The sequence below is a fragment of the Microcebus murinus genome, chromosome 13 (genome assembly GCF_040939455.1).
Source record: "Microcebus murinus isolate Inina chromosome 13, M.murinus_Inina_mat1.0, whole genome shotgun sequence".
NCBI lineage: Eukaryota > Metazoa > Chordata > Mammalia > Primates > Cheirogaleidae > Microcebus > Microcebus murinus.
Window position 1 is genome coordinate 41,419,147 of NC_134116.1, and position 13,367 is coordinate 41,432,513.

At 31.6% G+C, this 13,367-nt stretch overlaps 1 protein-coding gene across 2 annotated transcripts in view; it reads left to right on the top strand.

The window, feature by feature from the left end:
* Positions 1–13,367, top strand: part of DACH1 (dachshund family transcription factor 1) — a 408,633-nt gene that overhangs the window by 281,346 nt on the left and 113,920 nt on the right. For both annotated transcript variants that reach the window (XM_020290319.2, XM_076009384.1), the window contains one exon: positions 11,386–11,521. In XM_020290319.2, the coding sequence (XP_020145908.2) occupies positions 11,386–11,521 (136 nt within the window). The remainder of the gene's footprint in view (positions 1–11,385; positions 11,522–13,367) is intronic.

Consider the following 13,367-nt stretch of genomic DNA (forward strand, 5'->3'; position numbering starts at 1 on the left):
AAATAAACCTATGTGTTTCCATTATTGTGGCGGATGGCTACTTTAGGCAAATTTAGAAGATACTAGGTATTAATTATAAGATGCAATTATTTTCATTTGAAAAATTGGTAGTGATTACCATAAAGAAGCATCTCATAATATTAATTTTATAGTTTTCACTTTCAAAACTGAATACTCTTCCATAATTTCTCAGATAAGATTTATATTAATAAATAAGGCAAACCTATGATATAGAAGAGCCTATTTTAGCAGTGTAGAGTCATAAGAGATATCTTAATCTGTAGATAATTTAGGTACGAGGTGATGGCTTACATACTCCTGTATCCACAAGCCTCTGCTTATATCAGGAGACTTGATTTATTTTAATTTTCAACATACATTTAAAAACATGGTTTATGTGACATTCAATGTTTATTAATAGAATTCTTAGATAAGGAAGATCTTTTTAATAAATCCTTGGTTGTCTAAGTTTAGGTAAGTAGGAAGCAGTTGAATTTCCTCTGGAAGGAACCTTTAGAACAACAATCCAGGACTAGATTATTGAGAACTCAACAACATTCCTATAGTTTCTTAGATTATCTTTAGGAGTAGAGAGGAGGGTTAGATATGAAGAAAGGAAGAAAATATGCAAAAAGAGAATAAGAGAAAGAGGAGTTTTATGTCTTAAAATGTGTGCCAACACCTACCCAGTCATAGTGATATCCCACTCTTCTCTTGGGGCAAATATTTTCAGAAATGCTACTATGGGCAGATTAAAGGAAGTTCCGGATTTTGAATGTGGAGTAGTGGAGTAAATGGTAACAGTAGCGGCTATGGAGGGAACAATGGCTCTAATTGAGAATGATTACAGAAAGTACAGGTTGGTAGTTTTTATTGCCACCATCAAAGTGAAGTTCAGTTTGCTATTGTGGAAGTACAGAAAGGCCATTTAGCAGCCCTTTTCTTGTGAGACAGGCCATCCATGTAGCTTCAAATTTGACATTGACAGGTAAAGATTATAGAAAGTAAAAACATTTCAAGAAATGCATGAGACAGTTCTAATAATAATAATAGTTTTGGGAGCTGGAAGACATCTACAAAACTTGAGAAAATTCAAGGGAGAAGCCTCACAGAATAAAGGTAAAGAAGAGGTTCTCTATGAACTCCTAAATATTAGGGAGAACAAGATAATAAATCAAACTAAATTTATGTATTAATAGACTGCACAGCACAAGCAGTGTTTGGCAAATGCACATAGTAGATGTTCCTTAAGTTTAGTGTTGGGGAAATTTTTATTTTCCTCAAAGAAAATAGGTTGAGTTGTATGTTGAACAGCACGGAGCCCATGTGAGTAATTAGAATGGCGCCTGCAAGTTGGTTTGACTGAGACTTCATTCTAAATATGAAGAGTGATTGATAGTGAAATGTTATATACCAAAAATTTACCCCATATGTAGGAAGGATAAAGCAACATAAGAAATAGCCTTTGAAGAGAAAATAGAACTTTGATAGATAGTCCATGTGCTGAAATATATCAGCTACATTATTTTTGTGAGTAATGACAAGAATTAAGATTAAAATTAACCTCAATGCCAATGGCAATAAGAATTTGTAAGACAGAAGAGAAGTAAAAACATAGCTCTCAGTGCTTTATATTTTTTAAATATTCTTTTTGCTACCTGTTTCTATAAAAGAGAAAAGCTCCAATAATTTTCTCATAAGCATATGCACACCAGTACATGAAATGGAGCAGGATCCTAGTCCACAAGCTGCTGTCCTTGGGTGAACCCCACTCTGCTGCTTGTTTTCGTATGGCTCCTGAGTTAAGAGTGGCTTTATATTTTTAAGTGGTTGGGGAATAAAGGGAAAAAAAAAGAATAATGTTTTATCACAAATGAAAATTATATGAAATTCAAAATTTAGTTTTTGTAACTGGTGTGTGTTTTAAACATAGCCACACTTTAGTTTACATGACGTCTGTGGCTACTTTCTTTTACACAGGCAGAGTAAAATAGTTGTTATCCAGTCCTTTATAGAAAATGTTTTTCTGTCACTGCATTAGACATCTGATTAACTCAAATCTCTGTGAAAAATGTAGAAAAATGTGACACCTCAAACTAAACTCTCAAACACTATAGAGCCAAATAGAAAAGAAATGAAAACCATTGAGAATTTAGAGTTGAAAAAAATTAAATGCATGGAGAAAAATAAAACTGATTAGTGGAAGATTGTACTGCTGTGACATTGTTATTTGTTTTAAATGCAAGCCTGCATGAGAGATTCTGCTAAAGTGGTGGACATAGATGGCTTGATTGTCTTGGACTACTGGAAATATTTTAGTAAAATAATTTTAAGGAGGAAATGGGCACATACTCTTTAGACAATAATTTTAGTTTTAGTCCCTAGAACAAAATGTATGCAGGGATATATTAAATAGTTATAAACTCTATAGCTGTATTAGTCTGCTATGTGTCAATGATACTCATATATTTTTACTTTTAACATTCATAGAACATGAAGGAACATAGACTTGAGATGTTACACATAATGTAATCCAGCTTTCCCCATAGCAGAGAAATAATTCCTATATCCTCCTCATCCATTTTTAAATATTGAAGTTTTTGTAGAATGCCTAGACTATTTTCAGCAAATTTAAGAGTGAGGAATGTATTCATTAATCAAATTAAAATCTGCATCTCAGTACCTTCAACCTTAATATTATTATATTTTTTGGGAAGAGAAATGTGTACTAATTCTGTGTTCTAGTCATTTGAACATTTTAAGTTCTCTATTTTAGTACATGTAGTGTTTCTTTCTCCAGATCAAATATTCTAATTTCCTCTGACCATTTTCATCAAGCTTTTTGGTTGATCTCTTTTTTTTTACAAAAGGCATCCCCTTCCCCACATACATACTCTGGAAGTGAACTGGGTAGTGAAGAGACACTAAAACTAACATAAACCTCAATTTGGACTATAGTCTATTCATATTTCTTAGGTTTTTTGGTAGTTGAATATATGACTCAATAAATCTCATGCCTTTTTGACATAAAATTCTGTTAAGCCAATTCTTCTTCGTCTTCTATTTGTATTAGGAATTTTTATCCTACATCAAGTTTTTAAATTTACATTCCATTGATTTAAGGTCTTTAAGTACTTTGGAGTGTTAACTCCCCAAACTATCACATTAGCTATTTATGCCATCTTTGTGTTATTTCCAGATTTTAAAAGGATATATTCCTTTATTACTGAGTAAAATAAACACTATAAATCAAGAAATCAATTTCTCCTGTCATCAGAGAATTTCTAATAGGTTGAAATGTTCTACTAATTGATTCTCTTTAGGTACCATTCACTATGTAACCCCAAATCTCCCTGAATAAATCAATATTTTTCACACTTTTTATTTAATAAATTTTCCAGTGTTACAGGGATTTTGAGGAAAAGATCCTTGCTGAAATAAAAATATGATTGAAAAGAAGAAAGGCAGCATATTTTAGTGTTTGAAAGCATGAAATCTGGAGGAAGACTTCTTGGATTTATATTTTAGTTCACTACTTCTGAGTCATGTGACAAATTATTTAATATATCTGTAATTGTTTTCTGTATGATCGAGGTGATAACAATGCTACCTCATTAGGTTATCATAATAATTAAATTAATATTTTATAAACTATTTAGAAGTCTTTGTATACTGACATTACTTTCATCTTATCACTAGTTTTGTTTTGTCGTTAAGTATTCACAATCATCTGTTTAAAAATAAGTTCTAGAATTTTGCAGGGAATCCCTGTCAAGCTTGTGAAATATAAACATAATTCTATAGTGAGACCTCTTTCTCTCTCCCTCTTTTTCTTGTTCAGCCTTTTCTAAAAAAAGGTGCTGTACTTTAAATTCTTTAACTCAAGACTTTTGGGATTTGTGGTGCATAGTATGCAAAGTCGATTTTAAATGCATTTTTAGATTTCGTTTTTCATCAGAGATAATGTAGAATTGCTTTTGAGAAATTTAACAACATACAAATTATTCTACATTGTTGAATAAACATCTTTCTTTTCAGGCCACATTATAGAGTTTTCTAAGAATAGCAAATATGATTTAAATTAGTTGATTTTCACTGCTGAGCTATTGTGCGTGTGTGTGTGTGTGTGTATCTGTGAGAGAGAAAGAGAAAGGGAGAGGGAGAAAGAGAAGAGACTTTTTAAAATTTTCATTTAAAGAATTAAATATTGAAAAAATATTTATAATGCAATTTATAATTATTCATTGCCTAATACTTTCCTTTAAAGCAAGTTCTTAAAATCCTATATTTACAAATAAGATTTTACTTGCATGAAGTTTAAAATCTGAAAAGATTATAAAAATTAGAACCAGAATGACCTAATTCTCAAAGTGGATTAAAATCTTAGAGCAATCTATGTCTCATGTTTGTTTTTAGTTGCAGAATACTTTATTCTTTCAACTAACATAAATAACTCTGGATGTGTGCATCACTTTTAGACATAATTTTTTTCTCAAAAGACTATTTCATATAGTTTTACTTGGATTTTAAAAAAATAGATAAATATGTTCTCTTGAGGTTTATTAGAATTTTGATATCAAATATTAAAAGAGAATGCTGAAAATTAAAAGGTAGCATTACAACACAAACACCACTAATGATACAATACAACAATGTATTGAAACACATCACATGTTTAAATCCATGATCTTGTAATAATACTTACAAATCCTTATTGTTCATATTTAGAGAAATCTAAGGAATTGATTCTTTTAAAGGATGACAGAGTTTTAAATAAAGGATAAATAAATGGAAAGGGTCAGTATTTTCCTTCTTTTCCCTTACAAACTGAACTTAAGGATAACTAAATAATTAATGAAGGAACTTTACAGTCATAGAAATCTTCTAGCAAATAAATGCATGCAAAATGGTAATTTCACCAAAATGAAAGTCCTGGGTAAGTGAGGAATCTCGGCCATGACCATTAATGGTGGCTGACACCATAAAAGGCGACCAACCAAACATTACACATTCCTGATGGAAGCATGTAATGCCATCTCTGAAGTAGTCATGCCCCAGATCAACTTGAACCAAACCTCCATGTAACTATGCAGGAAGTTCAAGGGACACAGGAACATAGACATGCATCAGACCCATCAAAGAAACCACAGATGAGAGGTTCATAGTGGTGGTGGCCATGAGAACATACATTGTGCCTTATTATATAACGATTTGGCTGTAAACATTTGCCATATGCAGAAATAATGTTGCCAGTAATGGCATTGTGGGCAAAATAGGGATTTACCTTTTTCTCTCTGCTTTCATCCCTCTACCACACCTTTCTTGGTTGTGGGCAAGGAAGAAGTCCTACATTTTAATTAAAATGCTAGTATTTATTATTACACAGGGATGAATTATAATTCCTGAGTCATGATTTTATTTTGCTGGTAATATAAAGTAGCCTTATATTACCAAATGGTAATCTGAAAAGTTACAAGGATACATGAATTGTCATACAGATGTGGGGAAAATATAGTCCTCTATGACCACAGAGTAAGTTCAAAAAGACAAGGAGAGAATAAATTTAAGTTGTTTTTATACTCATGGGTCCTATCAATTTCACTTTTTAACACAATTGAGTACTTCTTGGGTACCATCATCAAAACAAATTTTAAAAGCCAGGTAAATTTTTTTTGGAGGCTGAGTTTGGCACTTTGAGCGACAGAGTTTTGATGTTGGCTGTTTAGTCCTCAACCAGGTTTAAATATGTTAGCATCATTTACTGTGTCTCTTAGAAGTACTTTTTAGTATTTTTTTTAACTCAGAATTCCAATTCTACTGTTAATCTTTGCACCTTTTCCCCAAGCAAGGCAATTTTGAATGTCATACTTAATCAGTGTAAGTGATTCTGTATTTCACTAATAACATTTACCAGTTTATGATATATGCTCCATGGGCGAATGAATTTTTCTCAGTTTTGTTCTCTTATATATAACCAGAGCCTAGTGTCCTTCCTGGCACATAGTAAATGTTCATCAAATACTATTTGAATACATTTATGTCTGTGTTGTCTTAAAGCTCTGGTCAACTTCCTCAGTTTTGTAAATTAAATGTAATATTGAGACAACTTAATTAACATTAGAAATGTCTCCATACTTCTATATCATATTCAGTTAGGGAATCTCTAACATAAAAACAGATAAAATGAAGAGAATTAAAAAGAGAGCAAAATAAATTAAAGCTAAATAAAATAATCCTTTAGAGAAATGACTTGCAATTTTATTTATGCTAAGAAAATATTTTAATTTGATAAAATGCAATGCATTTTTGAGGTGGAGAGAAGACAGCTGAGATAATGAAATTTTTTAAAGGGTTAATTAATCATGTGTATAGTTCTGAACAATTTATACTTTTTATCTCAGTGTTTTAGAGTACATTGTTTTTGAGAATTATCTTGGAGACCAATACTTCTTGTTGTATCTAGAGGCAAAAATGCAGCTTTTCCTTTATTGTTCTTTTGTTACCATTAGTTTATTACTATGACCTTTTTTCGGTGGAAGGGTATTCCTCTTAAATTTTCATTTATTATCGTGGCGAGTTTTATAAAGATGGAACATTGCAAAAGATTGTGTTTTATTGATTGGTAGAGTTGATGCAGGACTGTAAAGCAGTGTGTTGAAGTATTAAATTAAATATTCTTCCTCTCTGTCCTACTTCAGTCTCATCTTGGAGGTTAAAGGGTATTACACAAATGAAATGATAAATCCAGTTTACATAGTTTTCCTATAGACGTTGAACTGCTTCTTGCTTATTATGTCTGAATAAAACTCATTATCTATTTTGTTTCAGTAATAATTATGAGGTTCTCTCCGAAGCAATTCTTTACTGTCTCCATTATTCTCCATCTTATAGAATACTCTGGAAAGGCAAGCATATAAATATGATAAAAGAATTAAGCTGTTGAAATAAATTAATTTATTGTGCAACAATGTATTCAAATCTTACTTGCTCAATGGATTTTACTTTAATGAAATTCTTCAAAGAACAATACATCATGTTCCAAAGATTGAAATTATACATTAAGTGAAATGACTGAATATGTTGTGTTTCAATTTATAGAAAGTTTCAATTGAATAGTTAAGCTTTTAAATCATAAAAATTTGCATACATTAAAATATTTTTCTTTAAATAACAGTATTACAGTATTAGGTATTGTCCTTATATCTTCTGTTCTTAAACACAAAACTACAATTAAAGTAAAAGTAAGCCAAAGCTAAGTTAAATAATACAATTTTATCTATACTTATTTACAAAGCATTAAATTATGCTTTTAAAATGTATTTTACATTAAGATTTTAATTGATTTTTTATTTAGTTTACTATGTGATCTTTAAAGTATTTTGAATGTATAAATGAATTAGTGAATATTTCATAAATTAAAGGAATAACCACAGAAAACTTTGACAATAAAATATATTGGCTAATGAAACATTTTTTTACTTACCTGGAAAATGTTAAAATAAATGAGGAATGATTTTTAATAGCATAACCATTGTTGCTAGAGTTTTATGCATTAATTATTGAAGCATTTTATTAGTTAAATATCTCAGAAAAAATCATATCCTCTTGCTTTCCATTAGGACCACTAAGAAATCTATTACGACAGAAAGCTCAGACCTGCAAAATGATTTCAGAGGAATTGATTTATTTCAAGATTGTACTTTATCTCTGTTCAGCCACACATGTGCCATGGCAAGATCACTAACATAATCATTAACAAAAATATTAAAATGTATTGATAGACAAACATTAGCATGAGTGACCTATGAACAAAATAGAATAGTTAATTTAGAAAATTCTATTTATATAAAAATATAGCAATGCTCTTCTCAAATACATACTATGTATTTCTGTATAATCCAAGCATTAACAGTTAGATGTATTAGGAATTAGCTCTAAAGCTTAGACAAACTGTATGCCTCTTTATTAGAATTTTCAGAAATCAAGGTTAGACCCTTAAGAGTGTATCTCTGGTCATGTATACAGTTAACTGCATTATAGCTTCTTAATACATTTATACATATTATAAAGAAGTTCTACTATATAGTTTTATAAATCTATATAATAAAGTACCAATACTTTAGAAAACATGAAATTTAATCTTTTAATGCTATGAACTAGTCAAGATCAACCTTTGATGTGTGATTGTAAGATTTGATATGAGCATTAGTGCCATTTGAAGCTGCTTCATAGTTTAGGGTAGGGATCGATGTTAAGAAAAAGATTTTTAATCCCAAATACTTTATAATTAGAAGATAAGACATAACTTTAGGCATCCTAATATGGATTCTCTGCTCTTTTAAATTATATTTGTGGTTTTTTTTCTTAAAAGTTTAGGCTATTTGTGTTTTGCCACGTGGATAAAGACCTTAGACATTTTAGAAGCATAACATGCTTCATTTATTTAATTTGGAAAGTAACTGATTATGTGTTCATTTTTCATGTTATGCTAGATGTAGATTTAAAATATTTTAATCTGCAAATTGTGCAGTTGGATGTCATCTTTGTTTAATATCCTAGAATGCAACAAATGTATGATATGCCAGAACTTCCCTGAACAAGATATCTGGGGTGTTTGTGTTTGTCTCTTTCCCTCCCTGCCTCTGTTTCCTCTCTCTTCATTTCTCCTCTCCTCTCTCTGTCTGTCTCTTTCTCTCTCTCCCTATCTTTTGCTCATTTGCAGTCTTTCAAGTGGAATAAACCCCACATGACTTGAGTTGAAAAATAAATTGCGCGTTGCTTACATTTACCTATATATCAGCCAGTTTTGCTATTTACAGAAAGTAGGGAGCTTAATTCTTAACCTCTGACTAATTAACCCTTTGCACTCGCTTGCTTTTTTCTTGATTCCTTTATTCTACTTGGGATTTGATTTTTTAAATACCCCAGATTTTACAAAGCATGGCAGTAGAATAAAAAACTGGAGTTTCTTTTCACACAAACTTATGTATTTTGATTTTTTTATATTTCAAATTATTGATACATTCAAAGAGTAATTTTAATCTCTATAATTTTTGCTAACCTTGTCGAGTCATACTCGACATCCGAGTGCAAAGGTAAAGGGCTAATGCATTTTAGTTCAATACTGACAATACAGCTGTCCTTTGGGGGGAGCAGTTATTGTCTTTTACAGAAACCAATTTGCAAGTCAGACCAGTCCAAAAGCTCCTAATGTTCAACAAGTTATCATTATAAGATTCTAATATGTATTGCAACTTTTGAGAGTAGAATTTAGTTGGCTTTTTTGTCCTTTTTTTTTTTTTTTTTACGATGTTGTTTTGTCATAAAGTTTCTTATAGAACTATTTCTTTTTTTTTTAAATTTCATGGAACATATTTTAGGAAACCATTTATCACATGGATTTGGGAAAAGGGTTTGCCTATGTTTTCTGGTTATTTTCATTTTATTTGTCATACTCCTCAAAAATGAAGCCTTGGCATATCTGTTGGAAATGTTTATTGACATAGTACAGCATTGAAAAATTAAAAGGGAATGACAAAAGTGGTGCTCAATCTTGGTTGCATATTAAAATCACCTGGAAAGTCTTTAAAAAATACTGAAGTCTGGGCCCCATTTCAGACCTAGTGTATTAGTTTCTGAAAGAACCACAAACTAGATGGCTTATAGCAATATAGATTTATTCTCTCAAATTATTGGAGTTTAGAAGTTCAAAATCAAGATGTCAGCAGGGCCATGCTCCCTCTGAGATTACAGGCAGAATCTCTCCTTGCCTCTTCATAGCTGCCAGTGGGTGCTGGCCATCCTTGGCATCCCTTGGTTTGTAGCTGCATAACTTCAATCAGTGCCTCCAGTTTGACATTCTTCCCTCCTATCTTCACATCTTCTTATAAGAACATCAGTCATGTGGCATTAAGAGGCACCACTTAAGTAGGGCCTTTCGTTAACTAATTACATCTTCAAAGACCCTATTTCCCAATAAATTCATATTCACAGGCACCAGAGGTTAGGACTTCAACATATCTTTTTTTACAGACACAATTGAGCCATAACATTCAGTAAATCAGAATCTCTGGGAGTGAAGCCCAGACATAGGAACATTTAAGAACTTGCCAGATGATTCCGATGCATAGCAAGATTTCAAACCATTAAGAGGCTAATGGAATCACTTTGACCAAAGACCTGCATTACTCTCATTCTCACTGATAGTACAAAACCTTGAGCCTCTTCTTTGTTTTCCCATATTAAGTTAACCATTGTTATTGTGGAAAAAGTAGCTTCCTACGGGCCAATTACATTTTAGAACCTTTTTGTCTTTTAATATTTGCATCTTTTCAACTGAATAAGGAATAATATACTTATTTCTTGTATAGAAATTTACTTCTACACTTTTAAATATTTATTATTAGTGTAAAGATAGTTCATCAAGGCCTATGTCTGTTAGTACCTAAAGATATAAATATCTTGTTACTCAAAGTAGAAAATGTTAGCAAATGGGTACTTTCTTTCTTAATCTGTAACTCCATTTATAATAGCTCATTGAAGGCATTTATACAAGATACTTGCATATTAGTCTTATGGGGAAGGGACAGAGTTTAGTCAGTGGGGGAGGTGTGGAGTGAGACGTGAGTGTTAATACTTATTGTGTGTATGAGGAGACACAATACCAAATTTCTCTGGGACACAACTGATACATATTTCACGAATTCTCTTTTAATGCATTTGTGTGACTGAATTAAGACTAGGGGTGGTAGGTACTCTGAGAATTATTTAAATCAAAGAAGAATATTTCAATGTTAAATAATAATCCATTTCCATGGTGTCTTAAAATGTGATACATCTGAGTATGTCTACAAAGGTCCCACGATGAAATAGTTGTTAACTCCTTTGGTGTTATTATTAATATATGGTCAGTCATGTTGATAATGTGTATACTAAATGATTCTTAGATACTTGCCGAAACAAGAGAATATATTTAAAGATTTCTGCAAAATAACAAATACCTAGAATTGAATCCTTCTTTGTTCTCTTCCTTGTTGTTCAATGGGTTCTTAATCAGATAAGTTTTGCTGATATTCTTTGGGCTCACTTTTTGTCCAAAAAGGGCATTGACATTAACCATTACTACAGGGATGCTTACCCATGGAACTGTAATTTCATAAATGGCCTTTCCCTTTGTTTGGCTTTGCTCAAGGTAAAAAATGTCTTTTGGTACAGTTAAATACTGATGAAATAATGTGTTTATTTTCTTCACATGTCTTAATCGTACTAAAAAAAATCAACAGCATTCATTACGTAAAGATCCATTGACTTTGCCTCTTTTCTCCCGCCCTCCCCTCCCCTCCCCTCCCCTCCCCTCCCCTCCCCTCCCCTCCCGCGGTGGTGCAGGAGCGCGTTCCTGACAGCCCCTCGCCTGCCCCCTCTCTGGAGGAGGGCCGGAGGCCTGGCAGTCACCCGTCATCACATCGCAGCAGCAGCGTGTCCAGCTCCCCAGCGCGGACTGAGAGCTCTTCTGACAGAATCCGTAGGTCTCATACTTTCACTTGTCACCATTTTAAACTTTATTAGGTGCAGCTGGCTTTTCTAATCAAAATGCCCTCATTCCAAATAGATCTCAGATGTATCATGTTCTGAAGCTCTGTAGCAATAGCCATCTCTCAAAATTATGTTACCCAGTTTGCAATATCATGAGGTATGATACTACATTAACAGGTTCTGTTATAAACGCCCTGTCTTTGATGTCCCACATAAAGATTTGAGCTATGAAACAGAGAAAGTAAGTAACCTTCTAGATTAGTTTCTGAAGTAAACAAGACCAGTTCTCAAATATCTAATGTCTGGGGATACTGCCTATGGATTGTTCAACTTTATTCCTTAAGCATCACCTTTGATGTTTTTGTAATTCATTAGTTTCATTATTGCATTAAATGAAAATATCCACAAAGAGGAATAAAAGAAATCAAAATTTACGAGTTATTTTGTTATTGAGAGTATTTTCATAGGAGGAAAACATTTCCTAGACAATGCCTTTATAGGTTATAAAGGAATATTGGTATAAAGCAAAAATTATTAATCTGGAAGTTATTGAAGTAGATAATTTAATTATTATATTAAATTCTATGCAATAAAATTATAAATAAAAGTAGTCAATTATTGACAATTATATACTTCAATATAATAACAAATATAAATAATTGATTTGACCTGACTAAAACATATTCTCTTAACTTTATAAACTACCTCAAAATATTTTTCAAATAAAATATCTTCCATATGCTTTTATGCTATGCTGACAGTATAGTCAGAAATTTAACAGTGAATATTGATTTTAATTCTAATGTTTTTATAAGATATTGTCATTGAAAAAGTGCTGTCCTTGTAGAGAAAAAAATATTTCTTCATAATACTTAAGTGGAAATGATGGACAGATTAGGAAAGATTTGAAAGAGTTTTGTTACATATTCATGTTATTTTATTAATGATTGTATTATTTTTTATTCCTGATAGAAACAGAGGAGACATTTTTGTATGCATGGGCTAATATAATTGTTGAAATGGAATTATATACATATGCATACTCATACATATATATATATGTATATATGTATATTTGGTTTTAATGTCATTTAAAAATAATTTTAGACTAACAGAAAATTTTCAAATAAAATACAAATAGTTCTTAGATACTCATCATCCTGACTCACATAATCAATCAAGCAATCTCTGAAAGAGATATCTCCATAAAGGCAAAATGTCATCTAGTGCCCCTGTCATACATATAATGCTTCTGGACCTAAATTCTTCACTGTTTATTTTCTATAAACAAGTCATTTCTTTTACATAACCACAGAAAAATGATCAAAATCAGGAAAATGACAATATTAGGGTACTAAAATCTGAACTGTGGGTTTTAGTACTATAAATTTAGAATTCAAATTTCACCAGTATTCCCATTAATCATTTAACTGCAAAGTATTTTTTTTTTTGCTTGTTCCAAAAGCCCATCCAAGATTACACATAATTAGTTGTCATAGCCTTAGTTTTCTTTAATCTGGAATGGTTCCTTAGTCCTTTTTGTCTTTTGGTGCCTTAACATTTTTTAAGAATACAGGCCATTTATTTTGTGGAATGTGCCTCAGTTTGGATTTTCTTGATGTTTCCTTTTGATTAGATTAAAGTTATGGATTTTTGGGAGGAATCACAGCTCTGTAGCTGTGATATTGTATCTTTCTAGCAAATCATTTCAGGAGACATATATTTTTGCAATACTAGTGAGAACTTTATCACTTTGATAAATTGGTAACTACTAGCTTTTTCTCCTGCAATGCTACTTTCTTTTTTTAACTTTTGTAGACAGTAAGTATCTTGAG